This window comes from Pristiophorus japonicus, chromosome 3, assembly GCF_044704955.1.
Source record: "Pristiophorus japonicus isolate sPriJap1 chromosome 3, sPriJap1.hap1, whole genome shotgun sequence".
NCBI lineage: Eukaryota > Metazoa > Chordata > Chondrichthyes > Pristiophoridae > Pristiophorus > Pristiophorus japonicus.
This window is the reverse complement of record NC_091979.1, coordinates 43,835,813-43,854,946: the sequence shown is the minus strand read 5'-3', so window position 1 is coordinate 43,854,946 and position 19,134 is coordinate 43,835,813. Positions and strand designations below refer to the sequence as shown.

General features: G+C 46.0%; 1 protein-coding gene and 1 long non-coding RNA gene across 3 annotated transcripts in view; one reads left to right on the top strand and one right to left on the bottom strand.

Annotated features, from left to right (window-relative positions):
• The window catches only part of LOC139259718 (protein mono-ADP-ribosyltransferase PARP14-like), a 175,451-nt gene that overhangs the window by 60,752 nt on the left and 95,565 nt on the right, over positions 1-19,134 (top strand). For both annotated transcript variants that reach the window (XM_070875325.1, XM_070875324.1), the window contains exons 9-11: positions 18-69; positions 2,458-2,580; positions 18,244-18,306. In XM_070875325.1, the coding sequence (XP_070731426.1) occupies positions 18-69; positions 2,458-2,580; positions 18,244-18,306 (238 nt within the window). The remainder of the gene's footprint in view (positions 1-17; positions 70-2,457; positions 2,581-18,243; positions 18,307-19,134) is intronic.
• The window catches only part of LOC139259719 (uncharacterized), a 137,065-nt gene that overhangs the window by 25,644 nt on the left and 92,287 nt on the right, over positions 1-19,134 (bottom strand). The window lies entirely within an intron of this gene.

The window sequence follows — 19,134 nt, the reverse complement described above, 5'->3', positions numbered from 1 at the left end:
TTTCTTATGCTGATCAGGTTATTGAACAACACAAACCAGCCCTCAGGCCACCAATGTCTTTTCCTCAAGGTAAGACATTCTATATATGTAGACATACATATTTAATTTATAGACAGTTAGTTTAGAAAACTAATGGAATCCCTACTAAAGGAGAAAGTAGAAAAACATTTAGGGCTGGATTTTCGTTATGTTGCTCTGTTTGCTATGTTGCTCTGGAGGGGCGGTAACGGCGGAAAAAAAGCCCAGCTGTTGAATTTTGCTGACTAAGGCGCAAACTTTTCTCAGGCGCTATAATTACCAACCCGCCATGAATAATGCCACAAAATGAATGGTAACGAAAATCTAGCTATTAGAAACCAAAAATCTAATAATAGTCAGCATGAATTTTAAAAGGGAAAATCTTGCTTGACTAACCTCATTGAATTCTTTGAAGTAGTAACAGAGAGTGTAGACAAGGATAATGCAGCAGATGTATTGTAGCTAGATTTACAAAATGCCTTCAATAAGGTACCACATAATAGACAAATGAAAAAGGTCAAGGGACAAGTAGCAGAATGGATAGCTAGCTGGCTTTAAGACAGAAAGCAGAGAATAGGTGTAAAGGGTATCTCTTCAGAGTGGCAGAAGGTGGGTAGTGGATCAGTGCTGTGACCACTATTGTTCACAATTTATATTAACCATTTAGACTTTGGAATCAAAAGCACAATTTCTAAATTTGCAGATGACACCAAATTGGGAGGGAATAGTCAATACTAAGGAGGACTGCAACAAATTACAAGAAGACATTAATAAACTTGTAGAATGGGCATATCATTGACAAATAAATTTCAACACAGATGAATGTGAGCTATTACATTTTGGTAAGAAAAATAAGGAGACCGCTTATTATTTGGAAAATAAGAATCTAAATGAGGTAAAAGAGCAAAGGGATCTCTGAATACAAATACACAAATCACTAAAAGCAGGTTAATAAGGCATTAAAATGCAAACCAAACACTAGGATTTATTCCTAGAGGGATATAATTGAATAGTAGGGAAGTTATGCTGAAATTGTATCGAACCTCACTCAGACCACAATTGTACTATGTACAATTCTGGTCACCATATTATAAAAAGTATATAGAGGCACTGGAGAGGGTGCACCAAAGATTTACAAGGATGATGCTAGAAATGTGACGTTATACCTACCAGGAAAGGATGAACAAGCTGAGTTTCTTTTCTCTTGAAAAGAGAAGGCTGTGGAGTGACCTAATAGAGTTAAAATTATAAAAGGTTTTGATAGAATAGACACAGAGAGAGTGTTTTCACTTATGGGGAAGAGCAAAACTAGAGGCCATTAATATAAAATCGTCAGCAAGAAATCAAATAGGGAATTCAGAAGAAACTTCTTTACCCAGAGAGTGGTGAGAATGTGGAACTCGCTACCACAGGGAGTGGTTGAAGCGAATAGTATTTAAGTGGAGGCTAGATAAGCATTGAGGGAGAAGGGAATGGAGGGTTATGCTGATAGAGTTACATGAGGAAAGACGGGAGGAGGCCCAAGTGGAGCATAAACACCAGCATGACTGGTTGGGCCGAATGTATATCCCATGTACATGAGGGCTGCACCTTTGAAACACTTAAAAAATGTAAGCAAATTGTGAATATCATGAAAAATTTGTAATTCATGCCATCTAAGATGCCATCTCAAAAATGCTTAGGCCCCAAAATTGCCCCGTTTGGGGGCGGTAATAGCCGCGAAGCGGAAGTTCCTGTGCCAGGCAGGAAGTCGCGCCCTATGACCTATATTCAGGCTACCACCCCCGAGAGCAAGTGGAGCACAAAATATCTCACTCCACTTGCTGTGTGGGGCGGGAACTGGGCGCGAGCGGGGCAGAAAGTCTCAGCGAAGGTCGCAGCGATTCGCGGTGGGACATGTAGTGCTGCTGCGTAGGCAGCGCCCTCCCCTTTCATTAAAGCAGAGGACCTGGCTGACGACGCTGCGGGCAGGAAACGAGGCCATCCCTGGATCACCAGGGAGCAGGGTGCTCTGGTAGCAGCCTGGCACACAAGCAGAGTGCAGGGCTGCAAGATTGCGGCACGGAGCCCACGTCGATGAGCAAGAAGGCCTCGACCGGTAAGTCGGACAATTTTTTTTTAATTCCCCACCTCCCCTTTAATTATCACCCTGTGAGTGACCTACACACCCCATGAAGCTGTCGCTCCAGGGCAAACATGGGTCGCTGCGCACAGTGGTGACGTTGTCATCGCTGGCACAATGGAACAGGGCACTACCGGTTACCGCTGCAACAAAACTCCCACGGTGCCGCACCCGAGCGAAAGGTCTTTTACGCCCCGTTAGCGCCTAACGGGAGGCACAAATGCCCTGAATTTCTCCCCCTTAATGTTTAACTATGTAACATACGTGAACCATATATTACTTTGTTTCAGAGTAACTATGCTTTGATTTCTCTGCAGTGCCAAAACTATCATCAGTTCAAATAGGTGGGGTAACCATAGAACTGAAAAAAGGTGATATCACCCAGGAAAGGACAGATGCCATAGCAAATTCTGCCAACAACACTTTGGACTTAACCTCTGGTAAGTTTAACAAATAATCAATCTAAATATTAACAGAAACTAAGCGGTAAACTTTCCACTAAATGGGGCAATTTTGGCTTGGGCAGAAACTTAGTAGGCAGTCAAAATCGCCCGTGGAACTTTCCCGCCAAGGTCCTGCACATTTCCCTCATGTTCCGATTTTAACCTATTCATCTAAGCAGCCAGGAAGGAGACGTGCCACAAATTGGCAGGGTCCTTCGTTAAATCTGCAGATCGGGTTCCGATTACATCATCGGGGCCCGACATCGGGTTCCGATTGCATCATCGGGGCCCGACTGCTATTTTAACCAGAGGCCTGCAAGGGGAAGCAGTTGTGGCAGTAGTATGAGGATTTGGGGCCAGAAGAGCCCTCAAAAGTTATGCCAGAATTTTCTGGGCTTCTTGCGGGCATGATCAGAGGCAAGTTGTGTGGGTAATTTTCAGTATCTTGGAGCGGGTCAGAAACCCGCCATCACCCCGCCCCACACGGCTTTCCCTCGGGCGTGTTTGCTGGCGTGCAGTGACACAAATGGCAGAGGCGATTGAAATCATTGTCAGGTACTTGTCAGACACTTAAGAGTCTTTTGAAACCTACCTTTAAATTTTCCTGGCTGACCACGGGAATCACCAGCTCGGGAACGATGTCTGTCAGCCTGAGGTGGAAGTTGAGTGGCCATTGATCCAGCTGATTAGTGCATAGCAAGGAAAGTACAATTAAAACTCCCAACTCACAGCTGGTCACTTTCCTCAGGCAGAAGCTGTTGCTGACTGCATACCCAGCACAGATTTAGCTTTCTACAGGCTGCAAGTGTTTACAGCAAGTTCACCATCCAGTGCCACCTCATTGTTAGAACCCATCACACCATCGACAGATTCATTCTGCCATCTCTACTTGATTTGCCATTTATTCCATCAGCATGGATGCAGTTTATACTGTCTCACCTTGGTCCTCAGAATCGGAGGACGATCAGCCCCAACACCAGCAGTACCAGGCACTCCAGCAGCACCCAACAAAACCACCAACCTTCTCCTCAACCACCTGATGCTGCACAGGACAGAGGGCATCAGCGCAGGGCTGTACCATGCCAGAGGCGGTACCCCCAACACAGGGTATACAGGCAGCGGACGAGCTTCCCCAACATGACTGAGCAGCAGTGCCAAAGGTGACTCAGGCTATTCTGCCAGGTTGCCGCAGACATTTGCACATTGCTGGAGCAAGATCTGGCCAGGGTGGCCACGCCTTACCAGTGGCTGTCAGTCACCAGCGACCTGAACTTCTTTGCCTCAGGCTCCTTCCAATGAGCTGCAGCAGACATTTGCGGTATCTCACAGTCGGCCGCCCACAGATGCATCATACAGGTCACCTATGCCCTGTTTGACAAGTCAGCCAATTATATCAACTTCACCACTGATGAAGCCAGTGTTACTGAACGGGTGCTGGCCCTTGCTGCTCTGGCTGACTTGCCACAGGTGCCGAGCATCATCGACTGCACACAGGTGGCCTTCAGGGCACCCCATCATCACTTAGGAGTCTTTGTCAACCGCAAGGACTTTCACTCCCTCGAAGTGCAGCTCGTCTTCATCATAGGAAGATCATCAAGGCATGTGTGCGCCAAATGCCCCGGCAGCTGTCATGACTCATGCTACGCCAGTCCACCCTCCCTCAGCTCTAAGCTCCTCCAAACAGACTTTCCGGCTGATTGCTTGGAGACAAGGGCTATCCACTGAAGATGTGGCTCATGATACTCTTGAGGAGACCAAGTACTGAAGCCCAGGAGTGATATAATGAAAGCCACATTTCCACAATATGTGTCATAGAGCAGACAATAGGCATACTGATAATGCGCAATAGATGCCTTGACAGACTTGCAGGAGATCTTCAGTACGCACCAGCCAGGGTCTCCAAAATTCTCGTCGTCTGCTGCGCCCTGCACAACATAGTGCAGCAGCGAGGATTAACGCTTCATGAGGACCAAGGCACTGAGTGCACAGCCTCTTCAGAGGAGAGGAGCAAAAGCTAGAAGTCAAGGAGGAGGAGGAGGAGCAGAAGGAACCTGCAGTCCAGATCCCACCAGCACCCGAGCACATTGCTGCCAGGGAGGCCAGGGATCGGCTCATTATAGCTAGATTTACTTAACTTTCCACAGTACACCCATACGGCTGCCATAGCTGTGCCAGGTTGGCACCACCCCCACAGCAACACCATAAAGCATCCCTACAATGACCAAGCCATTCCTTTCACACTGACCACCATTTCTGGAGATAACGTTATGTCTCCCTAGTCACTGCAACTCACTAAGCCACTTCCAAAGGTGCAGACAAATTTGTCCAAGACCGGAAAGTCGTGAAATAAAGATTTTTGTTTGTGACATCACACTAATGGAAACTTTACAGACACATTGAATCAAACACCCAAGTGGCTACCCTTGTGTGTCATCTTTCTCTTACGAGTGCTTCTATGAGGTGCTACTCCTGTGACTTCAGCAGAGGTAAAGGCTGCCTGCTCACTTACCTGCTGTGACTGCATAGACACTGTTGACCGACGTCCTCTGGATTTTGGAACATGTGATGGCCCCGTCAAAGTTTGCTCCTTCTGCGGCCATCCGAGGAGGCATTGGGGGCTCTGACTGCGGGGTTGGCAATGGGGGAGAAGTGTGAGTGCTTTGAGAGGAGCCCACACTTCCATGTCCCCTCTCATCATCATCCCTCTCATGGGCCATCTGCACTTCCCTGCTAGCAAGGAGCTGGAGAGCACCTTGGTGCACATCAGGACCCATGTCTACGTCGACATTCCTTCTAGAGAAGAAGTTTATGAGCCTCTGCCATCTATTCTCCATAGGTAGCCATCTATCCTCTATAGATAGCCTCTATTCTGTGCTGGTGCTGGGTGCACTTATGTCTGGTGACGCTTCACCCTCAGATGCTGGAGGCTTCTCAGGATTCGTCTTCCTCTTCCTCCTGGACAGTTGGTTGCGGCTCGATGGACCTGTGGGAGAATAAAGATATGAGTTTGATATGTCATATGAAGAATGGGACCAGATCCCATTATGCACAAGATGACCATTCACTGGCTGCTGACTTCAGTCTCCATGTGTGACTGACGTATCCCATGTAGCTGTATGGTATGTAATTCGATCACCAGGTTGCTGAAATGTCCCCCTCTCTTCCTCTCCCACCTCCAGCTGCTCAGCAACTCCCGAAACTTCTAAGGCAGCCTCCTCTTGTTATAGGGTCATCAATAATGGCATTCCACCTCTGGTTCTCCCCCTCTCCCTCTTATTGTGGACTCTCTTTTCCTGCAAGGAGAAAAAGAAGAGAGGGTTGATTGAGAGTGATGTAATGAGTGTAAGGAATAGATGGGTTATATCTTTAGAGGGAGACTATGATGGAGTGGGGTGCCAAAGCCAAATGGCCTTGTGTGTTGTTACTTGGTATGATTTCATTCGGATGAGGGTGAGTGTGAGGGGTGACTAATCAGATGGGGATGTAAGTTTGTAGATAGAGAGAGAGGGATGGGCGGACATGCAAGGTATGTTGGTGTGAGTACGGATGTGCAGCAGCAGGGTTGGGAAGGCAGAGTGATGGGGATGTAATGAGAGGCGCAGCAGGATGAAGTTGAGTGTGGCTTTGTACTCACCTTTCCTGATGTAATGATATAATTGAAACATTTGCAGTTCTGCACCCAGGTCTTCCTCACAACATCCTTACTGTTTACCTCCTCTGTTAGTTGGAGCCAGGCTATTTTGGTCTGCTGAGGCGGTCTCTTCCGCCCATTAGAAGGGAAGAGGGATCTCCCTGCATGCTCTGACTCCCTCCACAAGCATTCCCCCCTCGGAGATTTTAGCCTTGTATCTTTGATTATTGTTAACATTATTAATTGCTATAATCCTAAGCACTTGGCAGCATTCATTGACAATTACGCCTGCAATTTGAAGCCAATCTAAGCCCGCTTGGCAGAAGAAATCAAAGAGCAAGTTATTATTTAAATGGAGAAAGATTGCAAAGTTCTGCAGTACAGCAGGACCTGGGGGGTACTTGTGCATGAAACACAAAAGGATAGTGTGCATGTATAGCAAGTGATCAGGAAGGCCAATGGAATCTTGGCCTTCATTGCAAAGGGGATGGAGTATAAAAGCAGGGAAGTCTTGCTACAGTTATACAGGGTATTGGTGAGGCCACACATGGAATACTGCGTACAGTTTTGGTTTCCATATTTACGAAAGGATATACTTGCTTTGGAGGCAGTTCAGAGAAGGTTCACTTGGTTGATTCCAGAGATGAGGGGGTTGACTTATGAGGAAAGGTTGAGTAGGTTGGGCATCTACTCATTGGAATTCAGAAGAATGAGAGGTGATCTTATCAAAAGGTATAAGGTTATGAGGGGGCTTGACAAGGTGGATGCAGAGCGGATGTTTCCACTGATGGGGGAGTCGAAAACTAGAGGGCATGATCTTAGAATAAGGGATTGCCCATTTAAAACTGAGGAGAAATTTCTTCTCTGAGGGTTGTAAATCTGTGAAATTTGCTGCCTCAGAGAGCTGTGGAAGCTTGGACAGTGAATAAATTTAAGACAGAAATAGACAGTTTCTTAAACGATAAGGGGATAAGGGGTTATGGGGAGCGGGTGGGGAAGTGGAGCTGAGACCATGATCAGATCATCCATGATCTTATTGAATGGTGGAGCAGGCTCGAGGGGCCGTATGGCCTACTCCTGTTCCTATTTCTTGTGTTCTTATGTTGAAAATACAATACCATCCTTGTGAATTGCTCATTTAATTGCACCATTGATTCAACAAAATATATTGTGGTAGGAGTTGTTGAAACTTGTTACAGCATAAAGCTTGGATTATAGATCACACATAGACCTACAACTGAATTTCACGACCGAATTACAGGGATGCCACGTACTCATTGATCTCACCTGCCCCTGTCAGGCCATCACCCTCATTACCCCCTCCTTCTCCTGACACTATCTGTGTTTCGCTCTCTAACAATGTCTAATTCAAACAAGACATGATGTCCTTGTTTGTCATTTATCTTGCCTGGGAAGTGAACAGTTACGATTTTGTTGTGTCTTCACTGTGACTTAGCCTTTGTCCCTTATCAGGGTCTCTGGAATCTTGCCAAGCTGGCCCTGTTGTTTTACAGGCAGCTAGTCTTTTATGAGAAATGTTGAAATGGTCTTTTTTAATTTTGGTCAAGAAGGATCCATCAGCTTTTAATTTTCCTCCATCATACCCCCCAAGCCAGGGCATTTCACAACAGGTTTATAAGTGTGATTATAAGTGTAACAATTACACAATGAAATCTTTAATCTACAATTAATAATAGTAGATCAAGATTAGATTTCAGGTTAGTTAGTAAGTGAATGTGAAATGGAGACTTTCCCAGTATTCTCACATGTGGATGCATCACCCATATTTCAAGGCATCATTTTAATATAAGAAAATAAGAACATAAGAATTAGGATCAGGAGTAGGCCATACTGCTTCTTGAGTCTGCTCCACTATTCAATAAGAACATGGCTGATCTTCGACCTCAACTCCACTTTCCCGCCGGATCCCCATATCCCTTGATTCCCCTAGAGTCCAAAAATCTATCTCAGCTTTGAATATACTCAATGATTCAGCATCCACAGCTCTTTGGGAAAGAGAATTCCAAAGATTCACAACCTTCTGAGTGAAGAAATTTCTCTTCATCTCATTCTTAAATGGCCAACCCCTTATCCTGAGACTATGACCCCTAGTTCTCGACTCTTCAATCAGGGGAAACTATCTCTCAGCGTCGACCCTGTCAATCCCCCTCAGAATCTTATGTGTTTCAATTAGATCACCTCTCATTCTTCTAAACTCTAGAGAGTATTTTCCCAACCTATTCAATCTCTCCTCATAAGACAACCTTCTCATCCCAGGAATCAATCTAGTGAACCTTCATTGTGCCACCTCTAAGACAATTATATCCTTCCTCAGATAAGGAGACAAAAAGTGTGCACAGTACTCCAGGTATGGTCTCAACAAAGTCCTGTACAATTGCAGCAAAACTTCCTTACTCTTGTACTCCAACCCCCTTGCAACAAAGGCCAACATGCCATTTGCCTTCCTAATTTCTTGCTGTACCTGCAGGCTAACTCTCCTGTACACCTAAATCTTTCTGAACACCAACATTGAATCATTTCTCACTATTCTGTTTACTATTCCTCCTACTAAAGTGAAACGCCTTACATTTCCCCACATTATACTCCATCTGCCATATTGCCTATTCACTTAATCTGTCTATATGCCTTTGCAGGCTCTATGGCCGAGTGGGTCCAGGGCAGGTGATGTCAGTGGTGGGTCCTGATCCCGCTGCTGGCTCCATCCTGCTCTGGAAAATGAACTTACCTTAATGGGGCTTGTTAACCCCGCCCAATGCGTTTCCCGGCTCAATTAGAAGGAGCGGGTCTGGTGACGTCATTCATGATGCGTCTTGAACCGATTTCCTTAAAGGGACCATGGCCACCTTACTTTTGAAGTTTGTGCTGTCAGTGTTCTACAGCATTGGAGTGCTGCAAACACTAACAATCACTGCACAGAGGTGCACCAAGTTCTCACATGACTCCCTCCATATGCTTATGAAGAGAGTCACAGCTCGCAGGGAGGTCCTATTCCCTTCCCATGGGCAGAAGAGACCTGCCCAGGAGACCAACACAGCTGGGTGTACAGGAGGGCACAAGCAGGGGCGTTATCAGGAGGACCTGGATGCAGTGGCGCAAATTTATCAATGATCTTAATAGATCATGAAACGTTACTATAAAGTCAAACTCATCTTCATCCTGCTGTGCATCTCATCACTTCTCCATCACTCTGCCTTCCCTAACCTACTCCTGCGCATCCATACCCACATCAACTTACCTTGCACTTCCACCCATCCTTCTCTATCTATATTATCACATCCTCATCTCACGAGCTACCCCTTACACTCACCCTCATCCTTGTCCAATCATACCAACTAACAACACACAAGGGTTAAGTTTCTGTTAATGTGCTGTGCAACATTCAAATCTTTATTTTCAACACATTGCCTTCTTGGACAGATTTATGTTCACCTTTGGAAGCGTCTTAGTGAGTTGCAGTGAATGGTGTGACATAACGGTAACCCCCACAATGGCGGTGAGTGTGAAAGGAATGGCTTGGACATTGTAGGAATGCTTTATGGTATCGGTGTGATGTGCAAACTGAGCGCATCATGTGGCAGTCAGGGTGTACAGCATCAAGCGAAGCAAATCTGGCCGTGTGCTTGGGTGTTGATGCCCTCTGTCCTGTGCAGCATCAGGTGATTGCAGAGAAGGTTGGTGTTGTTGTTGGTGCTGCTGGTGTGCCTGGTGCTGCTGATGTTGGGGATGATTGTGTTTAGATTCTGAAGACCAAGGTGAGACAGTTTAAAGGGCCCCATGTTGATGGAATATGTGGCAGGTGAAGTAGAGATTGCAGAAGCATTCTGTCAATGGTGAGAGAGTTCTTCCAATGAGGTGAGAGTGGAAAGTGGAAAGTCTGCAGAATATGTGCTAGAAATAGACTGAGAAACAGCTTGCAGAGAAACATAGAAACATAGAAAATCGGTGCAGGAATAGGCCATTCGGCCCTTCAAGCCTGCACTGCCATTCAATGAGTTCATGGCTGAACATGCAACTTCAGTACCCCATTCCTGCTTTCTCACCATACTCCTTGATCCCCCTAGTAGTAAGGACTACGTCTAACTCTTTTTTGAATATATTTAGTGAATTGGCCTCAACAACTTTCTGTGGTAGAGAATTCCACAGGTTCACCACTCTGTGGGTGAAGGAGTTTCTCCTCATCTCGGTCCTAAATGGCTTACCCCTTATCCTTAGACTGTGACCCCTGATTCTGGACTTCCTCAACATTGGGAACATTCTTCCTGTGTCTAACCTGTCTAAACCCATCAGAATTTTAAATGTTTCTGTGAGATCCTATCTCATTCTTCTGAACTCCAGCGAATACAAGCCCAGTTGATCCAGTCTTTCTTGATATGTCAGTCCCGTCATCCCGGGAATCAGTCTGGTGAACCTTCGCTGCACTCCCTCAATAGCAAGAATGTCTTTCCTCAAGTTAGGAGACCAAAATTGTACACAATATTCCAGGTGTGGCCTCAACAAGGCCCCGAACAACTGTAGTAACACCTCCCTGCCCCTGTACTCAAATCCCCTCGCTATGAAGGCCAACATGCCAATTGCTTTCTTAACCGCCTGCTGTACCTGCATGCCAACCTTCAATGACTGATGTACCATGACACCCAGGTCTCGTTGCACCTCCCCTTTTCCTAATCTGTCACCATTCAGATAATAGTCTGTCTCTCTGTTTGTACCACCAAAGTGTATAACCTCACATTTATCCACATTATACTTCATCTGCCATGCATTTGCCCACTCACCTAACCTATCCAAGTCACTCTGCAGCCTCATAACATCCTCCTCGCAATTCACACTGCCACCCAACTTAGTGTCATCCGCAAATTTGGAGATACTACATTTAATCCCCTCATCTAAATCATTAATATACAATGTAAACAGCTGGGGCCCCAGCACAGAACCTTGTGGTACCCCACTAGTCACTGCCTGCCATTCTGAAAAGTACCCATTTATTCCTACTCTTTGCTTCCTGTCTGCCAACCACTTCTCAATCCACGTCAGCACACTACCCCCAATCCCATGTGGTTTAACTTTGCACATTAATCTCTTGTGTGGGACCTTGTCGAAAGCCTTCTGAAAGTCCAAATACACCACATCAACTGGTTCTCCCTTGTCCACTCTACTGGAAACATCCTCAAAAAATTCCAGAAGATTTGTCAAGCATGATTTCCCTTTCACAAATCCATGCTGACTTGGTCCTATCATGTCACCTCTTTCCAAATGCGCTGCTATGACATCCTTAATAATTGATTCCATCATCTTACCCACTACCGATGTCAGGCTGACTGGTCTATAATTCCCTGTTTTCTCTCTCCCTCCTTTTTTAAAAAGTGGGGTTACATTGGCTATCCTCCACTCCATAGGAACTGATCCAGAGTCTATGGAATGTTGGAAAATGACTGTCAATGCATCCGCTATTTCCAAGGCCACCTCCTTAAGTACCTTGGGATGCAGTCCATCAGGCCCTGGGGATTTATCGGCCTTCAATCCCATTAATTTCCCCAACACAATTTCCCGATTAATAAGGATTTCCCTCAGTTCCTCCTTCTTACTAGACCCTCTGACCCCTTTTATATCCGGAAGGTTGTTTGTGTCCTCCTTAGTGAATACTGAACCAAAGTACTTGTTCAATTGGTCTGCCATTTCTTTGTTCCCCGTTATGACTTCCCCTGATTCTGACTGCAGAGGACCTACGTTTGTCTTTAGTAACCTTTTTCTCTTTACATATCTCTAGAAATTTTTGAAGTCCGTCTTAATGTTCCCTGCAAGCTTCCTCTCATACTCTATTTTCCCTGACCTAATCAAACCCTTTTTCCTCCTCTGCTGAGTTCTAAATTCCTCCCAGTCCCCGGGTTCACTGCTATTTCTGGCCAATTTGTATGTCACTTCCTTGGCTTTAATACTATCCCTGATTTCCCTTGATAGCCACAGTTGAGCCACCTTCCCTTTTTTATTTTTACGCCAGACAGGGATGTACAATTGTTGTAGTTCATCCATGCGGTCTCTAAATGTCTGCCATTGCCCATCCACAGTCAACCCCTTAAGTATCATTCGCCAATCTATCCGAGCCAATTCACGCTTCATACCTTCAAAGTTACCCTTCTTTAAGTTCTGGACCATGGTCTCTGAATTAACTGTTTCATTCTCCATCCTAATGTAGAATTCCACCATATTATGGTCACTCTTCCCCAAAGGGCCTCGCACAACGAGATTGCTAATTAATCCTCTCTCATTACACAACACCAGTCTATGATGGACTCCCCCCTAGTTGGTTCCTCGACATATTGGTCTAGAAAACCATCCCTTATGCACTCCAGGAAATCCTCCTCCACCGTATTGCTTCCAGTTTGGTTAGCCCAATCTATATGCATATTAAAGTCACCCATGATAACTGCTGCACCTTTATTGCATGCACCCCTAATTTCCTGTTTGATGCCCTCCCCAACATCACTACTACTGTTTGGAGGTCTGTACACAACTCCCATGAACATTTTTTGCCCTTTGGTGTTCTGCAGCTCTACCCATATAGATTCCACATCATCCAAGCTAATGTCCTTCCTAATTATTGCATTAATCTCCTCTTTAACCAGCAATGCTACCCCACCTCATTTTCCTTTTATTCTATCCTTCCTGAATGTTGAATACCCATGGATGTTGAGTTCCCAGCGCTGACCATCCTGGAGCCACATCTGTGTAATCCCAATCACATCATATCTCTTAACATTTATTTGCACAGTTAATTCATCCACCTTATTATGGATACTCCTTGCATTAAGACACAAAGCCTTCAGGTTTGTTTTTTTAACACCCTTTGTCCTTTTAGAATTGTGATGTAGTGTGGCCCTTTTTATTTCTTGCCTTTGTTTACTCGGCCTTCCACTATTGCTTTTTACCTTTCTACCATCTGTTTTTGACTCCATATTACTTCGCCCTATCTCGCTGCATAGGTTCCCATCCCCCTGCCATATTAGTTTAAATACTCCCGAACTGCATTAGCAAATGTTACCCCCAGGACATCAGTTCCAGTCCTGCCAAGTGCAGACCATCCCTTTTGTACAGGTCCCACTTCCCCCAGAACTGGTTCCAATGTCCCAGGAATTTGAATCCCTCCCACTTGCACCACTGCTCAAGCCACATATTTATTCTAACTATCCTGCTCCCTCTACTCTGATTAGCATGTGGCAATGGTAGCAATCCAGAGATTACTACCTTTGAGGTCCTACTTTTTAATTTAACTCCTTGCTCCCTAAATTCAGCTTGTAGGACCTCTTCCCGCTTCTTATCTATATCGTTGGTACCTGCCTGTTCACCCTCCTTCTCCAGAATGCTCTGCAGCCGCTCCGAGACATCCTTGACCTTTGCACCAGGGAGGCAACATACCATCCTGGAGTCTCGGTTGCGGCCGCAGAAACTCCTATCTATTTCCCTTACAATAGAGTCCCTTATGACTATAGCTCTCCCACTCTTTTTCCCGCCCTTCTGTGCAGCAGAGCCACCCACGGTGCCATGAACCTGGCTGCTGGTGCCTTCCCCTGGTAAGTCATCTCCGCAACAGTGTCCAAAATGGTATATCTGTTTTGGAGGGAGATGACCGCAGGGGACTCCTGCACTACCTTCCTGCTCTTGTCTCTTGGTCACCCATTCACTATCTGTCCTAACCCTTACCTGTGGTATGACCAACTCACTAAATGTGCTATCCATAACATTCTCAGCATCGCGCATGCTCCAGAGTGAGTCCATCCGCAGCTCCAGTGCCGTCACACATCGTAGTCAGGGACACTGGAAGCGTCCCTGACTTCCCACATAGCACAGGAGGAGCATGACACGGGTCCGAGCTCTCCTGCCATGACTTAACCCTTAAATTAATTTATTTACTAAAATTTACTTAAATACCAAACTGCTACTTAGTAGTTCGCTGCCAATTAGACCAATCTAAAAGTCAATCTAAAAGAGAGTTATATTTACCAGTGCGGCTGAGGAAAGTGATGATCCGTCAGGTGGGAGCTTTTACTGTACATTTGAAGCTGTCAAGTAATCAGTTGGAGCAATAGCCACCCAACTCGCACCTCAGGTTAACAGCCGTGATCCCCCAACAGTGTGGTTCCTGTAGTCATGCAGTTAAAGTCAATCGGTAAGTTTTTTTTAAAAAACCTGTTAATCATCTGTTAACTGGATGCTAATGATTTTAATTGGGCCCCTTGCTGCTGACAGTTCGGTGTACTCAGTGTTGACAGACCTGACATTGTGACAGGCTCATTGTGAAAGGAGATTGACAGGGTAGATGCTGAGAGTTTGTTTCCCCTGGCTGGCTTGTCTAGAACTCGGGGGTACAGTCTCAGGATAAGGGGAAAACCATTTAAGACAGAGATGAAGAGGAATTTCTTCATTCAGAGGGTTGTGAATCTTTGGAATTCTCTGCCCCAGAGGGCTGTGGATGCTGACTCTCTCAATATATTCGAGGCTGAGATGGATAGATTTTGGGAGTCTCGGGGAATCAAGGGATATGGAGATTGGGCGGGAAAGTGGAGTTGAGGTCGAAGATCAGACATGATCTTATTGAATGGCGGAGCAGGCTCGATGGGCCATAGGGCCGACTCCTGCTCCTATTTCTTATGTTCTAATTGCGGCGAACCTGCTGTCAAAAAACCAATTTTCCTACCCGAGCAACCACCAATCCCGCCTGCTAACCCCCCGTAATATCTCGGCCTTTGTGTCTTCCTCACAGCTTACTTTCCCACCTAGCTTTGTATTGTCAGCGAAATTTGATTTTGATTTTTAAAAAGTCACAAATGTTAAACATTGCACAACTGTATAACCCACTGTTGACAGTATTCAAAAGACTAAGGGCTAGATTTTACACTTTTGTGCTTATTGCCCAAAAATGGGCATTATTTCTGACGTGGGCGGTAAAAATGGATTTTCAGATCACCGGCTTCTTTCCCATTCTCAAAGCACCTAGTCTCCATTTTTGAAATTGGGCGTTACCGCGAGGAATATGAAATGGGCGGTAGCGTTAAATCTCGCTGACCTTCTGCCGTAAAGTGTCAACGGCAACGATTCCCGCGATTTAGGAGGTCAAGAGTCATCATGACATGCGCAGAAGAGGAGACAGAGAGAGAGAGAGAGCGGAGAGGGACTGAAGGCGTGTGTGGTTGTGGTGCGTGCTTGTTTGGCTGTTGTGGGAGGCACGAGGGAGCTTCACCAGCAGCAAAAAGCCTACTAAGCACCAAGAACATAGTACGCACCGAGTTGTTGTCCAACAAACATGATATAACATGGAAGCAATGGTGGAAGCCCTGGAGCTAGTAGCCAGGAACACTGGTGGAAGAGGGCTCCTCGTGGTCCCGGAGCACAGCACTACACCCCAAGGTGCCGCATCCCCAATGCCAACCACACGAGAGCCAGGAGCAATATGTTGCTTCTGACTCAGAGCACGTTCCCACCTCGGGACCGTCTTCTCCCGTATCCGTCCAAGCAGCGGTTTGGCTATCATCCGCGCCCCTCTCCCGCAATGAAGCATCACCTGAGGAGCTCTTCGGCCAGGCAGCTTAGAGTCAGGAGGGAAAAGGGAAGGGGTAGAGGTGAGGAGGAGAAGCCGGGGGTGGGAGGGGGGGGGTGGAGAAGGGTTGGTATTTACAGAAATACTGATGATTTTAAACAACTGTTCGGTGTAAATGTTTTTTATTTAACAAAACCTTGTTGTGCATTGGCTCAGATAGCTGCACCATTACACGCTGGTGATTCCTTAACATCAAAGGATATAATTACACTTGACTTCAATCAACTTAAACTTTAGCTGTCACCAAGGTGATGCTCACCATTGATGTATGACCTACACACCCAGCAGTGTGTCAGCCTTGTAAATAACCCCAATGTTCTTTCAGGCAAAGCACTCATTGATGAGCTCCTGAAATAAGGTTCTTGCAGCTATCATGTCACCACGGGCTCTATCATGCGGTCTACAGAGAGGCGGGGGCATGGCTTCAGCGTTGGCTTGATTGTGTGGGCCAATGTCAGCGTCCACCTCCTCATCCACTCTCTGGTGAGGTGGACTGTCAGACTCATCAGGCAATTCTTGTCCCTTCCTGATAGCCAAGTTGTGCAGCATGGAGCACACCACCACAAATTGAGCTACCTGCTCAGGGTGGTATTGGAGCTCTCCTCCTGAGTGATCCAGGCATCTAAAGCGCTGATTAAGCACTCCAATGGTTTTCTCCATGATATTGCGAGTGGCTTTGTGCTTCTCGTTGTAACGCCTCTCGGCTTCGGTTTGGGTGTCAAGCAGGGGGATCATCAGCCAGGTGGCGAAGCCATATCCTTTGTCACCAAGCATCCAACATTGACCTTGTGGCTGATTGTTAAACAAGTCAGATACAGTGCTCTCACGCAGGATGTGAGCATCATGGATGCTGCCCAGAAATTTAGCATTCACTGCCATAATAATTTGCTGGTGATCGACAGCGAGTTGGATATTCAGGGAATGGAATCCCTTGCGGTTCCTGAAAACCTCTGCAACGGGTAAAGGTGCCTGCATCGCGATGTGCGTACAGTCTATTGCTCCCTGCACCTTGGGGAAGTTAGCAATTCTGGAGAATCCTAGAGCCCTCTCACTCTGTGCCTCCCTGGTCATAGGGAAGCTGATCAAGTCCTTCCTGCGTGCGTACAGGGCTTCAGTGACCTGTCTAATGCAGCAATGTGTGGCATGCTGAGCCAGTCCACAAATGTCGGCAGATGTGGCCTGAAAAGAACCCGATGTGTAGAACGACAGTGCCGCGGTGACTTTGATCTCGACGGACAGTGCAGTACTGAAGGTGCTGGCAGGCTGCAGATCTGTCCTTATGAGCTGGCATACCTTAGTGATAACCTCTTTGTGGAAGCGCAGTCTCCGAAGGCAGGTGGTGTCGGGCAAGTCGAGGTAAGACCGCTTGTCCCTGTACTTGCAGGTGGGGGAGGGGGGGTGTTATGTCTGGTCCTCCTCATCAGTCTGGCATGTCTTACATTGGGTACATAATATTGTGAAGCGTACCTTCGCCCATCTCGAGTCTGCAGCAAGTAATTGGTCATCAAGAGAGGGTGAGGAAGGACAGGCCCCATTGCAATAGCTCTCTGTTTTCCACCGATTGGTTACAAACAATGAATGTCCCAACGAAGACACCTATTAAATTCCAATCGGTCACAGTATGGTCAAGATGTTTGTACACATGTTCACATCAACTCCAACGACCTCCAGAGTACATCCGAACTCCCCCGAGGTTGAAGCAGAGCAGCCTTTTAAAGGGTGCGACATGTGATGTAGTACATGGCGTCCATAACGCTCTGATTAGTTCCGGTTAGTTGCATTTTTTCTGGGCAGTTTTCTGGGCGAGTGATATTGTGTGCGAGGTGGTGAAAGTGATGCTGGGCGATCTCACGGCCGCTAGTTTTGGCAAATATGATCTTTACGACAAAAAAAAAGTGGGCAGGCGGTATTATTGAATCTCGCCGTTAAGTCCGTACGGAAAGTAACACTGGGCGATTTTATGGGTGTTGATTTCGCCCATTCTGATGATTCCGCCCCAAAAAAGTGGGCGGGCGGTATTATTTTTTCCCAGCGTTAAGCACATGGGGAAAGTAACGCTCGATGATAAGTTTCTGAAAAATGCCCGTCAGTTTCCATTTTGTGGCTAAATGGACGATAAGTGGGCATTGTACGTCATTTCAGCGGTAAAATGACATTAAGTGGGTGTTAAGCATGAACAAGAAGTGGAAAATCTAGCCCTAAGTAAGTAAATGCACCACTTTTTGAGGCCTGAGCTAAACAGAGATACAAGGTTCCTGGACCAACCCCCTGGGTGGTGTTAGGAGTAGCCCATCATGAGCCAGAGGACGCCGGCAGAAATTACATCACAAGAATCAAAGTGTGACTTTTGAATCCAGTGCGCCAAGTAACAATGGTCTAGTTTTGATCTTAACATCTGTTTTTTTGTTTTTCCCTGTAGGTGTATCTGGTGCGATACTCACAGCTGCTGGTAGTTCTGTGCAGGATGAATGCAAGGCCCTAGGTATTGTTACTTCTCAATCAGGGTTTTGCTTTTCTGGGATCTATGCTTTGAAAATGTAACTGCTAACATTTATAAAACACCCCTCACATTGAGAATGTCTCAAGGCACTTAAAAAATAGGGGAAAGAGGCCAATGAACAGCGAGATTATGGGACGAGATTGAAGAGATCATTTAAAAGGTCAATTTATAAGAAACTTTTGAAGGAAATGAGGGAAGTGGTGATGCTATTAAAATGGGCCAAAAGTTTCAGAGGCGGCGTACCTCTGGAATACACTGGCGAGCTGTGAAAAAATATAACCTACCCGATGGCGGCCCTCCTGCGAAAACGTGCGGTCTGACGCTGCTTAATGGAGGGAAGCACAATGGCCCATGGATCCCAGGGACACAGTCTGTGCGGAAGCATACCTGGGATCACGTGGGCCTGGTCCTCCAATCAGAAAACAGAATTCAATTCAACATATTTCTGAAGGGATTCTTATAATCAGATTTAATTACAATTTACGGATTAAAATTTAATTCCTAATTAGCTTCATTCCCCCCAACTTCACAAAAAATTTAATTTTGCTGATAATTTTATCAACATCATTAAAGCTCAAATTTTTCATAAACATGAGAAACTCATTTGATGCAGTTAAACTGTATGATTTGCGAGATGAAAATGTTTAAAACATGTCTGAGGTATCTCCTTACACTGATACAAACAGTCCCTGTGACTGTTTGCAGCAACCATACCATTTCCATATGCAATTGCCGGGCAGTTGGTGGGTAAATAGCCTAACTCGGCACCAGTGATTGATGTTTCATGGGCCATGCGGATGGTCTGTCAAT